This window comes from Penicillium lagena, assembly GCF_028827675.1.
Source record: "Penicillium lagena strain IBT 129212 chromosome Unknown utg000001l_segment0_segment0, whole genome shotgun sequence".
Taxonomy (NCBI): Eukaryota; Fungi; Ascomycota; class Eurotiomycetes; order Eurotiales; family Aspergillaceae; genus Penicillium; species Penicillium lagena.
In genome coordinates this window covers 135,048-152,368 of record NW_026623222.1, presented here as the reverse complement: position 1 = coordinate 152,368, position 17,321 = coordinate 135,048, and the positions used below count along the sequence as shown (strand labels likewise).

Here is a 17,321-nt window from a genome sequence, read left to right as displayed (position 1 = left end):
AATCAAGATTATATAATTATCAAGTATTAGAATATAAACCTACCGGTTCCATGAAGCCCTTTTGTTATCATATCGACGACAAAACCGATTTGAGCTCTGTACAGCGCTTAATATAGTTGGTAGTCTACTCCAAGATTGCTTAGCCAAGCGGAAGAGAGTCTTAGGGTCATCTCATCTGTTGACTTTGCCTAGCTCTGAAATTTTGATGAAATGGTCTATCGGCAGCTTCGATAGACATGCATAGACAATACAAGCTCCGAATACAACAGGCATGCCGTGTAGGTTGAGAAGGAAAACTGAAGGAACTTAGGCGCCAAATGGCCCGCTCCGTGTGATTTGTAGACCCAATGTCGGTTTCCATGGAATTCCACCCGGCGTTTCGTACGCAGGTGCAATTTTACGTAGATAGGTACTGTAACATGCAAAGCGCATTTTATGGTGTCCATCAATTTAACACGGCCCGCTCAATGATTGATCTGCGCCAAGGCTTAGCGCAGATCAATCATTTCGTCCTAGCTCATTCCGACAAACATCGCCGAGCGACGAGAGGCAATTTTGCCACTGGAACATGAATTTCCTGATCCATAATTAGTCCGAGTAGAAGAAGGCTGACCCATGGTTGTAAAATCACAACATCGCGATGCGTGTTGGGCATTTGGTATAATCTTGGTGGAACCACCAACTCCAGAATGCCCTGACCTTTCGTCAGATACCAATTTCTGAATTTTGCTCCAGGGCGCCGTTTGTGACGACAAGGTCGAATCCAGTGTCGTCACTCTGGTCGAAAACGAGATTGTTTCTCGTCGATTGAGTGCAGACGATAGCCCCAGCGGATTATGCCTTTAAGACCCCAATGAATGAGCATCTCACGGGAGAACCGTTCGATCGATCTCAGGCCACCCACGTGAGGAGTTTTCTTCGGCTCTGTTCATATTGACATATTTGACGAGCTTCTTATCACAAATTTTAAATGCCCGTCCGTCATGACGGACGTACTTCAAGAATCCGTCGTGCAGATCGGCTTCTTTCAAAGCTGCTATCCCAATGTTGGGTTGCAGGTCCAGTGTGCTACCTTGCTGGCGTGCATGTCGTGAAGTATCTGACTCGAAAAAAAGGATTCCAATATGAGGTTAATGGTAGAAGATTCGGGCGAGGGTGAAACCGACAGGGCCACCGCCCACTATAGCAATGCAAAGGGAAAGCATAACTGATTTGAGGTAATTCGATTGAGCAGAGATGGGAAGATAATATTATATCATTGCTTCAGTCCACGAGTCTTGTACGTATTCATATCTTCTGGAGGGAAACTACACACCTAAATAAGCTTCTCTTACGATGGCAATTGCTGATTAGCTCGGGCAATAGTCACTGCATCCGTGCCATATGGTTCGGAGGGCTAGTTAGTTACGACCGATGGATTGCTTTGCTGGAGCTTAACAGCGCGGTCCCCATCGGAAGGGGTTTTCCCCAGAATAATAGGACGTTGCTCCGTTAGTTATTGTGACTTAGGTAGCCATGGAGCAACACATGAACTGAACAAAGGCTATTTCCGATTGCATTAAATTTGCGACGCTGCTTTCTGCCTCCAACAAGAACCGCCTCACATTGCTCCCTGCGGTCTTGCTCACACGCCTTAATGCTGCGCCCGTGACAGCTTCACCATCAAGGGAGTTCTCTCCCAGATGTTGTATGACCTTTGATTCTCCCAGCCAGCCGAACTCTCGTCCATAGCCATGTCAAAGGTCCATAGCATCTTGGCGGCAATGAGGCGCATTTCCGCGTAGGCGAGGCTGTGGAGGGGCAAAATTTAGCTTGAGCCAGAATAATCACTTTATATCAAGCACTTACTTTCTCCCAAGACAATTGCGGGGTCCAAGCGAGAAGGCCTGGAGTGCGCCCCGATTGTCTGTTTCGAAACGTTTGTCTCTGCTATCCAACCAGCGCTCGGGAATAAATGAGTCTGGTTCGGCGAAATGGGATTCGGCATGATAGGTAGAAAAATGAGCTCCCGACACAGATATCTGTTCAAGTTAGGCCACCTCACGATTACAGATGACGAGGGAGACGTACGCCTTCTGGAACATATTCTCCGTCTATCAAGGCGCCGCCCTTTGGCACTATCCGAGGGATAATAGAAGGAACAGGCGGGTAAATCCGCAGACTCTCTTCAAGAGCCGCACCCAGGTAAGTCAATCGACTTACGCTTTGAAAGTCAATCTCATCTACGGATTTAAACGTTCCTCGAATCTCGTCTAAGAGTCTTCGATGAGCCCTGGGGTTCGTCAGGGTATAGTAAGTAAAACCGGAAAGTAGACTGGCGGTGGTTTCACTCCCAGCGAGGATCAAAAGCGCCGCATTTGATTCCATCTCCACCGTAGTCATTGACCTTTCATCATTGTACCGCATGATGTAGGTCCAGAAATCTGGTCGATCGGTCTTGACTTCCAGTCGGCGATGCACCTTTTCTGTGCACAAAGCAAAATGCTCTTGTCGCATTTTTGTGAGCCTTTTGGGTAGAAATTGTCTCACAATCGGTGCCAGAACAGGATAAATCACCAGAGGTCGTTGGAGAGCTAGGACCTTTGTGCTCACAAAGACCATTTTGACCCATGGATGGTATTGACTTTCTCGCAAGCACCCGAAGGGTTCACCAAAAGCCAAATCCCCAATAATGTCAAATGTGGTGAAGTTATACCACCGAGTCATATCAACAGTTTCCCGAGAGGCTGAGACTTCTCCTTTCAGTCGCTCCACCAGCGTATCGACATAGCTTTGGATCAGGTCCTCCTGATCCCTCAAGGCTTTTTCGGAAAATGCATGTGAAAGAAGTCTTCTTTTTCGCGAGTGGTCTGCATCATTGGCGTTGAGAATGTTTGGTCCTCGTGGCCCCTGAAGATAAAACTTTGGGTCCTTGACGAACGACCCGGCTCCGGATTTGCGGTGGCTGTAAATGTCTCTCCAGGCTTGCGGGCTCCGGTAGACGAGCATTTTGGGACCTGTGCGAACTACGTCTCCATATTTATCATGGAGCTCTTTGAGCTTCCAATGATATTGCCCTGTCGTTGTCCAATACAGGTTCGGGAGGTTGGTGATCGCGGCGAATTTTGGTCCTGGGAATTTCGACAGCGGGCTCCAGTAGAGGTTGTAGACCACTACCCAGAGCGGATATGCCAACAGCTTGGGACATTATGTTAGCGAAGGAGGGCAGAACAGATCATAACCGCAAGGCACTTACGACGATAGCCACGAGAGGGACGATGGGTATCGCGTCAAGAGGCGCCATGGTAAGGATGAACAGTCACGACGGTGGGCGAACAATGCTGACTGCGTGTTCAGTGGTTGTGACAGATTTTTGAGACTAAATAAACGCCTCGCATCATTTAAATAAATAATAACTAGCCCGATGTTGGTGTGCGGGGTCTTCCGTGAAAACGCCACATAAACAATCGGGGGCCGTTTACATTAGTGTGCACTTAGCGCCTTATGATTCGGTAACGGAGCATAGCGACTCATCGGCCCCACAGCCATACACGCCAGTTAAGGTACTCCGGAGTGACTCTAGGTGACTATGGAAAGACCGTGGTTGTGCGTGGTCTACAAATAGCCTCCTGCTTGACTTGTTCTGGTCGAAGATCCAGCTCTTCTTTCACCTCCTTCCGGACGATGATGACGTTGATATCCCGCTCGAGGCCCCTCTTGTGAATAAAGGGCAGAGCTCAGTGGCATGCAGCTCCATATTGTACTTTTGAGAAGGGGCTGTATCTGTAGGGGCTTCTTCGTGAACTCGAGCGATAGTTTGTATACATGGTCTGGTTCCTGTGAATACTGCTCGAGGTCTGGGTCTAGGTCTAGCGGTAGTAGTAGCGTCCTCCTTATGAAGCCCCCAAACAGCCAATAAAGCAGCCATTAATTTGGGTGAGATATGATACTCGCAACACTCTGTAGTCTCCTGTCCTTCCCTGGAGCATACCTCCGCCATAGCCGGAAGGAAAGATGAGCCCGTAGCTGCTGGGTGACTTGAAAAAGAGGCTTGGAAGGGACTTGATCTAGGTCTGCGGAACAGGCGGAATACGCTGGTGGCCAGCAGCAGCAAGTTGGAAGAACTGGCTCGGTATATGATGCGCGTGCATCCGCTCATAATAGAGTGAAGTCGGCGGCGGATGGCCCTGCTCGCGATAGGAGGTGCTCGCAATGGGGGAAGCTCGGTATATGTTACGAACGCTCCTGCTCATAATAGGCGTAAGCCGGTGGGGATGAAGTAGCAAACGTCATCGAGGTTCCTCTGACGTTTCTCGAGGATGAGTATAATCTGAAATCATGAGCGGAATTGTTATATTTGTCTTTATAGGCGTTTAGAGGATATGGAGTATGTTCGGGAAGGGTTGTACATCATTATTTTGAGCGTTGTGATACTAAGGATACTATCGGTCTTCAAATTTTGTTATTATTGAACATTCAAAACTGCACGCAGATTTAATACTACGGAATTGGAAGGGGGATATTTAACAAGGCTGGAATCAAGGCTACACGTGTCACACGCGTTTCTCTTAAAGTACGGTATTTACCGTTTCTCAACAGGCCTCTATTCTTGGCAAAACGGAGATTTACGGCTAACCCTAATATAGATTAATATATAACAGGATCTTTGTCAGTGTCTTGACTGCCAGCTACCCCTCGTTGATCATTGGCAGCTGGCTGAAGTGGGTATGATGAGAAGAGCTTGGGCCCTCATCCCGCACGAACTACCCGAGGCATTGATCAGGAAGAACAATGGAGAAATGACGATCGTATGGACAAGACAATAATGGCTCTAGGTATAGGTCACACAAGGCAAGGATGGCGGAACAAGCTAGTTGGCTAGACGAGGTTGTGTCTTGTTTGTCTGCGTCGCAATGCGGTGACGGGGGTCGTTGGCATTACTCCGTGGTCCTAAGACCTCTAGACTGTCCGTGGCCATTGCCAGTGTTCTAATAACAGCGCTGCCAACGAGACCGATATATAGTTTTTCTATATTGTCGTTAGCAACTAGTGACGCAGATCGTCATTGGATTTTCCATACATCTGTTGCACAACTCCTGGGGTGCCACAGTTCGGCATCTGGACCACTCGCAAGGCATGAAAAGGCCCACTCCGCCGACCGAAGCCCCCGAGGCCTCGATCAACAGGGCCCACGAAAAGCAACTGCACGATGAGTGGCGTGAGACCATGAGCTACGCTGTTGCCCTTGTTTGCTTGCTTTATATATGGGGAGAAAGGATTGTCTTGCACAACACCATCTTCGCTCCGTGTTAATTTGCTACCTGGACGAACAATCAACGTGGGGCTATGAATTCTCTTCCCAGCCCACCCAACTCGGAGTCCGACGCCCGATGGAAGCCGGCCATTGCGACCGTTAGCCTCGGAGCCGCCCACCTGCACCCGTTGACGGCCAAAATTGATGCTGCTGCAAAGAATGGCCAGCAAGGCCTCGAGCTCTTTCACGATGATCTAGCGCAGCTTGCCAAGACGCTATGCTGTCAGTCATCATGCGCTGTTCCAGATCGCTCCGATCGGGAGTACGAGATTGACGCCGCACACGCCATCCGCGACCTCTGTGCGCAGCGCGATCTTCAAGTGCTGGCGCTGCAGCCCTTTCGCCATTACGAAGGCCTCATCGATCCAGCCCGGCACGCGGAGCGCATTGACGAGTTCAAGCACTGGGTAAAACTGGCCAAGATCCTTGGAGATAATCTCTTCATTTTAATCCCGTCATCCTTCCTAGATGCTTCCGAGATCACTGGGGACCGAGACCGGTTAGCGGCTGATTTAGCCGAGGCGGCCGATCTGGCATGTCCCGTGCGCGTCGCCTACGAGGCGCTTGCCTGGGGTACACACATCAACACTTGGGAGGATTCTTGGGACCTGGTGCGGCGGGCCAACCGGCCTAATCTGGGTATCTGTCTGGATACTTTCAATATCGCGGCTCGCCTGTGGGCCGATCCTACCAGTGCAACGGGACGTCAGCCGGCCAGTGCGGACAAGGAATTGCAGGAGTCGATGGATCGGCTGGTTCGAGAGGTCGATCCGGACCGCGTGATGATCGTTCAACTGGCCGATGGTGAGCGGGTCGACCCAAAAGTTCACTTTCTCCAAGCACCGGGAATGCTCAAGCTGCTGGCGTGGTCGCGGAATGCTCGTCTGTTCCCGTGCGAGGAAGAGCGAGGTGGCTATCTTCCGATCCGAGACGTCGCGGATGCCTGTCTCAATCGCTTAGGGTACTCGGGATGGGTCAGCATGGAGGTATTCTCGCGGACTCTCGGGGTTGATAACCCGCAGGTGGCCGATGAGCATGCCGCACGGGCTAGCAGGTCCTGGCGGCGGATGTTGGACTCTCTAGAAGGGAAACCGGCGAATGATCCCCTTACATCTTAGAGCCAGTTAGTCTTATTCTGGCCTCCCGTGTCTCGGTTCTGTACGTAGTCCATTTTCAGGGTGCATTCTTGATGTTGCTCTTATATCCCGTACAAGAGGTACATAACATGCCTTTTGGCCTAGCGGTATAAATACACACATTTTGGTCAACGGTTCAATAAAGGAAGTCATGAAGTGGAAAGAGTCAATTGGATTGTCTACAGAAGAGAGGGTATGGAGGCAAACCCACATAAATCAAAAATAGCATCGTGATTTCTGTCCTTTCCTCTAGATAGTGACCTGGTATGAATGCGTTCCTCCGCACTAGAACAATGTCTGCATTCATGTGCCTGGTCAGACCCACGGCATTTCGATGACCTCGTCTCCTCCAAGTGCGACCAATTTCAAACACTGACAGAAACTTTGCGAATTCAATGAAGCCCACAGCAAAGCCGAGTACGAATATGTCGATCCCGACGGAGGCGAGCGGGTTGAACTACTACGTTCGCAATGGCTATCACTCAGTCCAAATCGGCTAAGAATTTCACAACGGCCGGTATGTAATTGTCCAAAAACTTGGATTCGGTCAACCTGCCCGACAGAACAAGCAGCGTAATCAGTTCGTTGCTCCTAAAGTCTCCATCGTGTAATCAGCAGAGCGTACTGTATATGAGCCCTCGCCAAAGTTCGTGTTAATTATGGACAACGCACCCTTTCGTCAATCGAATTATATAGAACAGATGTGCTCAGAGGCCAGTTTACAGCTGTATTCGTAGGTAGACCGCTCTGATATGTATTAGCGACCGTTCCAAAGTGTTGCATGCACAATCCTCTGCAAGCCTCCTTTGAAATGACACTGAAAACTATGTACATAGTTCAACGGAACCAAGACCTCCACAAGCCCTTCCCCCAAGTGAAATAGAGATAGCCTCTTCCTAGTATATGCCCAAAGGCCAGTGGCAATCCAAATTTAAACCACGATAAAGGCTGCAAGAGCCTAGCGTTCGGAATTGTAATCACCGCGTTACTTCCGCTCGCAGATTCTCCAGAATCATCTACTGACTCCCCTGTAAACGCCCCAACAGCCTCCAGTATGATCTTCACAGTCGCCTTCGGTTGGCTCAAGAAGGGCGAATGACTCGTCTGCAGCTCTCGATGCACAACGTTACCACCCATTGACCTCGCCATTCCCACCGTCATCCGTTGGGCTAACACCGGCAACCCCCGATCCTCAATAGTACCGATATACCATGAAGGCACATCTTGCCACCCAGCATATGTATACTCGGCACCCTCGAACAAAGCTTTGAGACTCTGGGTCGTAAGTTGCGAAACCCAATACTCCGCTTCTTCTTCTGGCAAGTCGTGATAAAAGAGCTCACGTGGTGGCGTGACAAACTCTGCATATCCGCTGTCGCTGTTAACACGCCAGGAGGGAGGCGGATGACCAAAGAATGGATCCATAAAGGCAAGTCCGGTGAGGGTGTAACCAGAGGCTATGAGAACGATGCCGATTACGTACCCCTTCGAGGACTGACCTTGGTCCTTAGAATTTCGAGTGAACCCCTTGACAGCGCTATTACCAACCATACCGCCGTAGGAGTGCGCGACGACAATCACATTGCGTCCGGCTGAGGTCTCACTGGATATGACTGAGCGCGTGGCGTCGAGATCATCTTTGAAACTTGCGGCTGGGCTTCCCGACGTTGAAGGGAGGGTGATTGCGATGCATTTTAGGTTGGGTTGGAGGAGTTTTATGATCGGATCGTAGCATTTCGGTTTATGCCAGGAGCCGGGGACGAAGATAAGTGATGGTAGATTGGACATGCCGAGTATGAACAGTGTCGGAATATGTGGTGAGTTGCAGACTGTTCAGAATTTCTGAACCAGTCACACATCGACCATCGGATCCGATGCGGTTGTATCGGAGCCGCAATTACGGGTGACGACAGAGCGGTTGGGCTCAAAACCTCAGAACGAATGATTTATCTCACCAAAAGAATTTCGTTTGCATGTGGGCTAGACACAACAATCCCGGTGTTCATATTTTCTTGCTATCCAAACTGTTTCATCACCACACCAGACATCTATAAATTGCAAGCAAAAAGCTACTGAAGCTTTGGTAAAGGAAGGGACACCGTCATATTTACAAATCTATTGAACCACACGAATCACTCAGTAAATACTATTCAAGACTGTCTGAACGAAATCTGGGTCCCATATTTCAGCGCTTTGTCAAAGACTGGCAACTAAATAGCGCCCCAATGTCCGTAAAGCAGGTTGAGAGATCGGAAAAAGAGTGGCTGATGGATATTGTCCAATCAAAGCACGACCTTTTGCCAAGACGGTGCGAAGTGTCCAATCACATGTCTAAAAATCAAGCCTGGCGGGGGCCAAAATGTAGTGTTGCCGAGTTTTTTTTTTTTTGCTACGGAGACTTCAATCGCTAGGGCTAGGGTCGGAAATATACATGTCGCTGGTCTCATAATATGATTGCAGGCTTCCGGACTCTATTTCTCAATCAAGTCATCGAAGTGTAGCAAACAATGTGAGTGGGCACGTCGAATTCGTTATTAAATTCCGTCGTATCACCCTCCTTATCATGGGCATATGCACTGAATAATGTTGTCCGACGTGGCAGAGTCTCAGTTATCAGCCGTGCCAACGGAAATTTCCCAGCAGTTGCTGCGTCCGATCGGAAGAGGATCTCTCTCACTCAATTCCAAACACCACGGTCATCGTGTGGAAAGCGACATGATGTCTCTCTTCTCTGTATAGAGTGTCGTCAAAAAGGAACTAAGGTTAGAAATCAATGAATCGTTGTTGTCTCAGTTCTAACAGTATTTGGTGTTCCGGTACGACGCCATGCGCGAGCTGTACGGCAAAAGGTTGTGAATGCATCTACGATCTCAGCACTCGGCATATGAATTTCACCATCGTTGGCAACTAAAAGAAAAAACAGACAACGTCTAATGATATCGAATTAAATCAATCTTTAGAAAAGCCCCAATCATGCTTAATCTTTTGAATCCAATCTTTCACTGCCATGACTTCCTGCCCGACCATCACATTCCCTTTTCCGATTTTTCTCAGTTTTTCCTCATCATACTCGGGAACGTGCAACATTTCGTGGCTCTTGCTGCACACCTGAAGCTCCAAAGTCCCCTCTCGTAGCTTTCTGAGGCAACCCTCATCAAACTGCACGTCCGCACATACTCGGCAAATAAACATATCGTTTGCGTAGGTCCAATTGGTTCCACATCTTCCATCGCATGCATTTCCGATAGGACCTTCCAGCTCTTTGGTAGCATCCGCGTCCTCATCTTCTTGAATGGGTACGATGAGTGACCATGCGGCCAGAGAGTCATCATCCTGACCAGCAAACATGAAGTGCGCTGCTAGACCATGACATCCCTGCCAATTGTTGCTGGGATTGTCATCCGACAAAAGATCTATATTGAATTTGACAAAGGGGCCGATCACGCTCTTTGTCTTCTCCATCTTCTCACGAAGCGCATAGTATCGAGCCAGTAACTGTCGCGGATATTTCTCCTTCATCTCATCCGTCAGGTTTCTGTCCAATTTCAAAGTGGCAAGATGCTCTAGATGATCGATGTATTTGTTTGCCAGTTCAGTGTCTTGTCCCGCCTGGAGTGCCGATTCAAAATAGAGGCTAGAGAGAGCCCGGGTGGCATACAACTTTGCTCGCTCTAGGAACAAGCTCATATCGGTTTCGTCTAACTGGATGATCTGCACCCACATGGACAACGCCATCTCCTTTTCCTCGGTGCATGTGTAGTTGTGATAGAAGAACTTGGCGCAGTGGTACTTCAGCATAGCCATGATTTCTTTTGCGCCCTTTTCTCGTTCTCGATTTCGTTGATCCTTAGCAAGTTGCACCCTTTCTACTGCCGCATCGACAGCAGTGCGATAGCTATCCTTCAGAGTCGTGATGCCGCTGCCATTCAGCATTTTTCCGGCAGCGGCGATGGTGCCATGATAATCGTCACTCCAGTAAAACTCGTGGAAAATTCGCGTGCGCCGATCGAGACCGGTGTCCTCGTCTTTGGACTTTTTCAAGTGTTCGAGCAATTCAACCAGCTGTGTATAGCCCCCTTTGTCATGTAGAACTACCGTCATACCAAAGACTGACCAATAGTCATCCGGATGTTCCTGTAATATGGACTCATAAAGGTCCAAAGCTTTCTCAACATACCCGGCTTCTTTGTACCACCAGGCCAAATCTTGGTTGAGTTTATGCAAAGACTTCCCAGGTTTATCGCGCTTAAATTTTCCATTTTCGATGGACGCTTTAACTGCTTCTAGAGTTTCAACTGCCAGCGCAAACTTTCCTTGGAGGTTGTAAGCCCGCGCAAGACCCCATCTGGCGAACCAAGTATCTTCTTGAAGTGACGATGCCCGCTTGAATGTTTCGACCGCATCATCCAACTTCCCAAATTCTCTCAACGTTCTAGCGACGTTTTGTGTTTCCTCATAACCAAGACTGTCCAGTCCAAGGCATTGTCGACCCCACTCAGCTACCTCATGGAATCGAGACGCTGGAATCTTCTTTGGTCTCGGATCTTCGGTCTCGCGTTTCACGTTGGGATCTTTGCGATTTGCAATCTATCAAAAGAGTTTAATACCCAACCAAAACAAATATACGGACAACTGGACTTACCTTGTTCGAATATGCATTTACCCAATAAAACAACTCCGCAACATTCCAATCACTCGTCTGCAGCCATTTATGCGCCATGAATTTGGCGATATGCTCCAGAAGATCTGCATCAGGCTTCGACTTCGAACTCAGACTCTTGACCCATGCCATGTCCTTTTCTGGAAGGTTCTTAGTGACAGCGGAGTCCTTTAGCCATTTCAATACCATATCAACGCGGTCATCCTCGTATAGCCAGGACCGCCGCATCCACAGGCGGCTCTCGGTCCACCAGGATTTGAAGATTTCCTCGTCTGTAAACATTTTCACCAATTGTGGACCGTCGATGGCCTCGCTCTGTGGCTGTATCAATGACAGATCAATGAGACGGAGATGGAGATTGTAGTCATCGCTTCCTGTTAAATCTGCCATTGAGTTCCAGAATCGTTGTGTTCACTGAATGCGGGGTTAACCTCGTATTCTAGTTTTTGTGTGGAGATCATCGTTTATTTATGAGGAGAAATACTTAGCGCGTGCGGCTGAAAGCAACGGAGACGGCTGACAAACTTCGATTCCGCCCTTCATGCAGTGGTGGAGGACCGTGCGAATTCCATCGAAATTATTGGCAGCCTTCGATAGCTTGATTGGCACTCACATATCAGCTGGTGGTGGCTATGTGGTATGTTTTCCAAGGCGATATAGAGTTTGCGATACCACGCTTTCGCCGTTAAGGTAGGAAGTGATATTGCCGAAGTTGGTCCTGGCCCTGGTTTCTACAACCTCTTTCGAAGTTGGATCTCACCTGTGACATGATAGAGAGCCAGTCCTTAACCGCGTCTCAGATGGCTAAAGAAACTAAAGATAGCAGCAACTATACGATCAGTAATATTCGTAGAGACTTACGCCAATTTTTAGAATCCTCCGTGCATCCCAGTCCCGAATAGGCCGGCTAGACTCAGACTCGTCCTTAGGTCCTCGCTTAGGGAACGACTACCTCAGCCTTTGTCTAGGAAAGCCCGTACAGAGCCCAAGATATTATTATTGCAGCGCACGAGGTCTCTAATTTGGAATAAAACGGCGCCTTGGAAAGTTCAAGGTTCAATAATGTAATGCAAGGTGACCTCGGCTTAGTGACCCTAATCGCTCACAGTCCCTTTCCTCTTCTTAAGAACACACATCAATGGCCCTTTCTCCCACAGAAGAAAAGACCGCTGCTCTTTCCAATCACTGCTCTCCGCGCAAAGTTCCAGATCAAAGTTCCATAGCACACGCGCCAGAATCATCCGCATCTCGGCGTTCGCCAAGTTCCGTCCGATGCAATTGCGCGGGCCGATCGAGAATGGCTGCAGCACATCTCGATTGTCGTTGCAGAAGGGCGACGAGGCATCTTCCCCGGCGGACGGTAGCCAACGCTCAGGGAGGAATTCTTCGGGGCGATGGAAATTGAGAGGGGAGCAGTATGCAGCGGATTGGTGGATGGATACTTTTGTCTGGTTTTACAGAACGAACTTTGTTAGTCTTCTGTTTTGCTTTGTGTACTACGTGAATCATAAGGGAAGGCATACTCCATGCGGGATCATGTATCCCGAGATATCAGCCGGACTTGGGGGAATTGTTATGCGTTCGAGTCCCCCAGGTGCAGGTGGGTAGACACGCAAGGCCTCGTTGAGGCAGGCGAGCATGTATGGCAGCTGAGAGGTAGTCTGGAAAGTGATGTCTGAGTCGGAGGGTATGGAGGAGCGGACTTCGTGTGTAGCTTTGTGCAAGGCGTCGGGAGTCCGCAGCAGCCAGTAAGTGACACCCGACAGTAGTGTGGCGGTCGTTTCGCTGCCCGCAATGATTAGGATATTGGCATTAGCTTCCATCTCTTTGTCCGTGAGCTCCTTTTCTTTGTCGCCGCTGTGGCGTAACATGCTGTCCATGAAGTCGGCGGGGCCACGATGGAGGGTGCTTTGAAGGCGCTTCTGGACGGTGAACTTGCTGTATTCAATCTGTCTTTTGCGGGCCTCCAGGAGAGACTTCGGGGCAAGGAAGAGCGATAAGGCACGGGAAAGTAGAGGGTAGGCATCGCGCATCTTTACATAGGCTATTCCTCGGACTGCCTGGAAGATATTCGCCACCCAGTAGTGGTACTCGGACGAGTCCAGGCCTCCGAAGGGTTCTCCGAAGGCGAGGTCTCCGATCAGGTCGAATGTAGTCAGATTGTACCACTTGACCATATTAGCTACTGGGTTGGGAGACGCAGCGATCTCCTCCAGTCGCTGGATCAGCTTATCTACGTAGCTGCGGAGGATCGGCTCTTGAGCCTGCAGGCCCTTGGCGGAGAAGGCGTGGGACAGTGCACGGCGGAAGCGGCTGTGGTCAGCATTGTTGGCGCTGATGATGTCGGACGGGTTACTTGTTGAGTGGAGGACTTTCAGGAATTGCCGGTCGCCATGGCCATGGGCGTATATGTCCTTCCACGCCTGAGCTGTGATGAAGGAGACTTCGTCGGGTCCAAACCGGACGGCTTCCCCGTATTTATTGTGGAAGGCTCGCATGTCCATATCCAGCCGTCCTCTGACTAGAGAGATATAGCGAAGGATGGGAAAGGCGATCCATAGATGAGGACCAGGCAAATTCCGGAGTGGGTGAAGATATAGCGTCCGAATGATTGACAGGCAGGTCCAGAGAAGATAGAGTATTCCTGAGACGGCGAGCACATGGAACATGGCGATGACGCTTCTGGGCTTGGACTTTCGAGTCCCAAGCGAGCAAAACAAGCCGTGCTAGACGGGGTAGATTCACGCCCAGTAACGGATGGCAATACCTCATATTTATATTTATGGTTGCCAAAAAATAGAGTATTGTGGTCGGATCCGCTGGGAATTGCTATTTCACCAAGAGGCGTGTCCTATCGGCTCCGCCACTGCGGTTCCGCAGTAACGAGGAGAACATGCGCCATCGATGTTAGAAACATTGTGCGATCATTTACTTGAAAAGCCCGGTTTCTACCTAGACGAGGTGGCCGTCTTTCTCTAAGAGGAATTCTAGGCGCTGGTAATGACCTCACAGTATTCGGAGAGCCATTATGTCAAGTGATTAGTCCACGTGGGACGATCGGATTGGTCTAGCTGTTCTTCTTGATGGACAACCGCATCGCCGAAACCTTCTCGATATTAAGTCGTGGTAGGTCTCTCAATCTCGGACGAGTGTTTAATGGCTCCCATGTCCTGGCGGGTAGCTAGTGAGAAGTCCATCATGAGTCCATATCGCACTAGGCGGGATAACGGGTAGATGCGTTCAGCAATACCTGCAGTAGTTTCCAATGCAATTGTGATCCAGACTTAATGACTCAACTCTTCTGAAATGCCATGCGATAATAGGTGACCTTTCGTAGCATCGGCGCCCGCAACTTCTTACCGTTGGCTCCCATTATATAGATCGCTAGCAACAAGGCCATGATAAATACAGGCGACATATAATGACTCAAGGTTGCCTAGCTCGCTCCTTCTCTGAGACCATCCGGCTAGGAGAAAGGTTCGTTTGACGTGATTGAAGATGGGTTCGGAAAGCGCTCGCCAGGCCAGATCTAACGAGGTTTTGCATACATCAATCTCGGGCAGGAGTTCAAGCACGTCGTGCGCGAGATTATGGAGAGTCTTGTTGTTTTCCACAGTTGTTGTTATAGTGCGATTCTCTTGTCAGATAGTCGCCAGGGATGTTCCTAGATAAACAGAAGAATGAAGGACGAGGATTGTCACACGCGAGGGACGATGAGTTGCAAAAGTCACGTGACACATATTCAAAAGACAGCCCCCCATTACGAGCTAACCATTGAATTCTCATTTGATCGAGCTTTATCCGCCCACGAAATCACTCGTGATGGTCGGTGTTCCGGGGAGATCTAAGGGCTGCTACGTCTGTCGACAGCGAAAAATCAAGGTAACTGGAGAAACCCAGGTCTGGCATAGCAGCGAATAATCAATAAGTAGTGCGGGCAGCAAAAACCTCAGTGCTTGCAATGCACCCGATCTCAGCGGCGCTGCCCGGGATATCAGCGGACCCTGGTATTCGTCCAGTTCAATCCATCAGCAAAGAAAGACTTGGATCTCATCAAGCCATGGTCTCTTCTTCAAACCGGCTACCGTCAACATTTTTTAGATGATTTTCACACCCACTTTGTCTCTCAAACTACACCCTTTAGTGGTAACAAATCATGGCTCACCCAGCTCTTAAAATTGCCAAATCAAACTCAAGCCTTGGAGTACTCAAGAATGGCATTGTGCACTGCTACCATTGCTCACAGGCAGGATAATTCAACCTTGTTGCAGGAAAGTCTGCGTCTCTATACTCGTGGTCTTCGTGAGCTTCAGACGGCACTTTTCACTCCAGCCCTTGTGCGAAATGATGAGACTTTAGCTGCGTGTTTGCTACTTGCCATGTATGAAATTGCAGAGTGTCCAGCCAGGCATGTTGTTGGATATTACCAGCACTGCAAGGGGCTTTTATCCCTACTCCGAGCACGCGGTGCGGACGCGCATACATCAGAATTGGGACATCATCTCTTTCTTGCCGTTCGAGTCCAAGTGGTGCGTTATAGTAAAACCCGATCCGGATGTTGACTAACGCGTGAGCAGATTTTCTATCACCTCAGTCAGTTAGAACCAAGCTTTATGGCGCAGGCAGAGTGGATCGAGAAGCCATGGCATAAATTTGCTAAACAGCCCATCGATCGAATCATCGACTGTATAGCGCATATTCCTCGACTTTTGCACCAACTACAGTTGTTTGAGAATCTGTCACCTGAAGATCAGAGATTCCTAGGGTTGAGTTTGATGGCAGAATTTCGATCTCTGGATACCACACTTCAAAGTATCTATTCTATGCTCAATGATTCTGTCGAGGGTCCTTTGTACTGGTCTGCTCTTTCTCGCCATTATGAACCTGCGGAGGAGCCTTTGAAGGGACCCCTTTTCCCTATCGCCTTTCACTTCCCCAATGTCAAGACTGCCGGGCATCTGATGATGTACTGGGCTACCTGTGCCTTGCTCTGGACCGGCTGGCATGAGACGTACCAAAAACTGGAACAACTCAACGAGAATCTACCGCCCGGTCTTCCTTCCTGCGATGTCTTGCCAATGATCACGAATGTCTGCCAATCCGCCGAATTTTGTTTGGACGAGACAAATCAGCTCATTGGGGTATTCATCGCGTCAACACCGCTAGCGATCTGCAAGGCTATACTCTCCAACAAGGCACGCCACCAGCAACATTTTGCCTGGATTCAGGCGACCCTGGAGCGTCTCCAGACCCGCGGGATACGCATCCTCAGGTACCACTGACCCACTCGCCCTAATCCCCTTTGGGACTCAACCTGCGAGATCACGTGAGTTATACTCAACCTTGATGTATTTGTGGAGATGGAACCAGGGCACACTGGAGATCCCGCTGGCAGTGTTTTCTTATGAGGTTGGCCACTAGGAGGCCTAAACAGATTTTCTGCAGCGCTCACATATTGCCATAACACCCCTTATATGAACGGCATCACCATGCCCAAGAACAGAACGATCGTGCCCACCACAACCATGTTGTTCAACAGTCGATCCAAAGTGAGCATCGCTCTATTCTATTTTATCTCCTGCGATAATTGCTGCGGAAACTCTGCTCTTTCACCGACACGGAAGACCACGGATGCCATGGGTCTATCTCTTGAGTTTTTCTCTGGTATGTCCCAACCAGCACCGATACTTTCCGTGTCTAACTGTGTCAGTTCGCATTACCAGTGGAATTGTGGTAGTCGTTTATGGCAACTATACACTCACGAAGTATCGGCTAGCAATAGCAGCACTCGATCTTGTTAAACGCGGGACTTTTCCCTTTGGTGAATAGCACCGTCGGCTTCTTACGCTTAGTGTGAGTGCAACCCACTGTACAATTGATATTTCCTATCACTGACCAAGACAGGGCTTTCTATGACATGAAAAACGACCCCAATTTTCGAAAAGGCTACATCGTGTCAAAGGTACTCTCCGCCGCCAGAGTTGCCCTGATTATCGCGGGCAGTTCCCTTGGTGTGAACGATCCTTCGACCGCGAAAACCCTAACCAATGGAGGTTATATCATAATGGCAGCTTTTCTTCTATGTCTTGTTCTGTTACAGGGATATTTTTGGCACATGCGGGTATTTCTCTCGGCTTCCAGTACCAAGCTGAGCAGTCCTCCCCCTTCACTCTATGCCAAACCACACGTTAATACCAACAACCAGGCCAGGTGCCTGGTAGGAGGAGAGGAC

The 17,321-nt window shown here is 49.3% G+C and overlaps 6 protein-coding genes across 6 annotated transcripts; 2 read left to right on the top strand and 4 right to left on the bottom strand.

Annotated features, from left to right (window-relative positions):
- Positions 1-1,633: 1,633 nt before the first annotated feature.
- Positions 1,634-3,283, bottom strand: N7510_000046 (cytochrome P450; the record flags this gene model as incomplete). The annotated part of the gene is made up of 4 exons (XM_056971976.1): positions 1,634-1,790; positions 1,849-2,021; positions 2,071-3,177; positions 3,236-3,283. The coding sequence occupies 4 exons, from the start codon at positions 3,281-3,283 to the stop codon at positions 1,634-1,636; spliced, it is 1,485 nt and encodes a 494-aa protein (XP_056837093.1).
- Positions 3,284-5,325: 2,042 nt separating this feature from the next.
- On the top strand, positions 5,326-6,411 carry N7510_000045 (sugar phosphate isomerase/epimerase family protein; the record flags this gene model as incomplete). The annotated part of the gene is made up of 1 exon (XM_056971975.1): positions 5,326-6,411. The coding sequence occupies one exon, from the start codon at positions 5,326-5,328 to the stop codon at positions 6,409-6,411; it is 1,086 nt and encodes a 361-aa protein (XP_056837092.1).
- An 855-nt stretch (positions 6,412-7,266) lies between these two features.
- Positions 7,267-8,217, bottom strand: N7510_000044 (alpha/beta hydrolase; the record flags this gene model as incomplete). The annotated part of the gene is made up of 1 exon (XM_056971974.1): positions 7,267-8,217. The coding sequence occupies one exon, from the start codon at positions 8,215-8,217 to the stop codon at positions 7,267-7,269; it is 951 nt and encodes a 316-aa protein (XP_056837091.1).
- Positions 8,218-9,378: 1,161 nt separating this feature from the next.
- On the bottom strand, positions 9,379-11,479 carry N7510_000043 (tetratricopeptide repeat protein; the record flags this gene model as incomplete). Its single annotated transcript, XM_056971973.1, has 2 exons — positions 9,379-10,980; positions 11,072-11,479. 2 exons carry the CDS (start codon positions 11,477-11,479, stop codon positions 9,379-9,381), a joined length of 2,010 nt encoding a protein of 669 aa, XP_056837090.1.
- Positions 11,480-12,183: 704 nt separating this feature from the next.
- On the bottom strand, positions 12,184-13,758 carry N7510_000042 (cytochrome P450; the record flags this gene model as incomplete). The annotated part of the gene is made up of 2 exons (XM_056971972.1): positions 12,184-12,537; positions 12,613-13,758. 2 exons carry the CDS (start codon positions 13,756-13,758, stop codon positions 12,184-12,186), a joined length of 1,500 nt encoding a protein of 499 aa, XP_056837089.1.
- Positions 13,759-15,499: 1,741 nt separating this feature from the next.
- On the top strand, positions 15,500-16,371 carry N7510_000041 (uncharacterized protein; the record flags this gene model as incomplete). The annotated part of the gene is made up of 2 exons (XM_056971971.1): positions 15,500-15,556; positions 15,667-16,371. The coding sequence occupies 2 exons, from the start codon at positions 15,500-15,502 to the stop codon at positions 16,369-16,371; spliced, it is 762 nt and encodes a 253-aa protein (XP_056837088.1).
- Between the last annotated feature and the right edge of the window lie 950 nt (positions 16,372-17,321).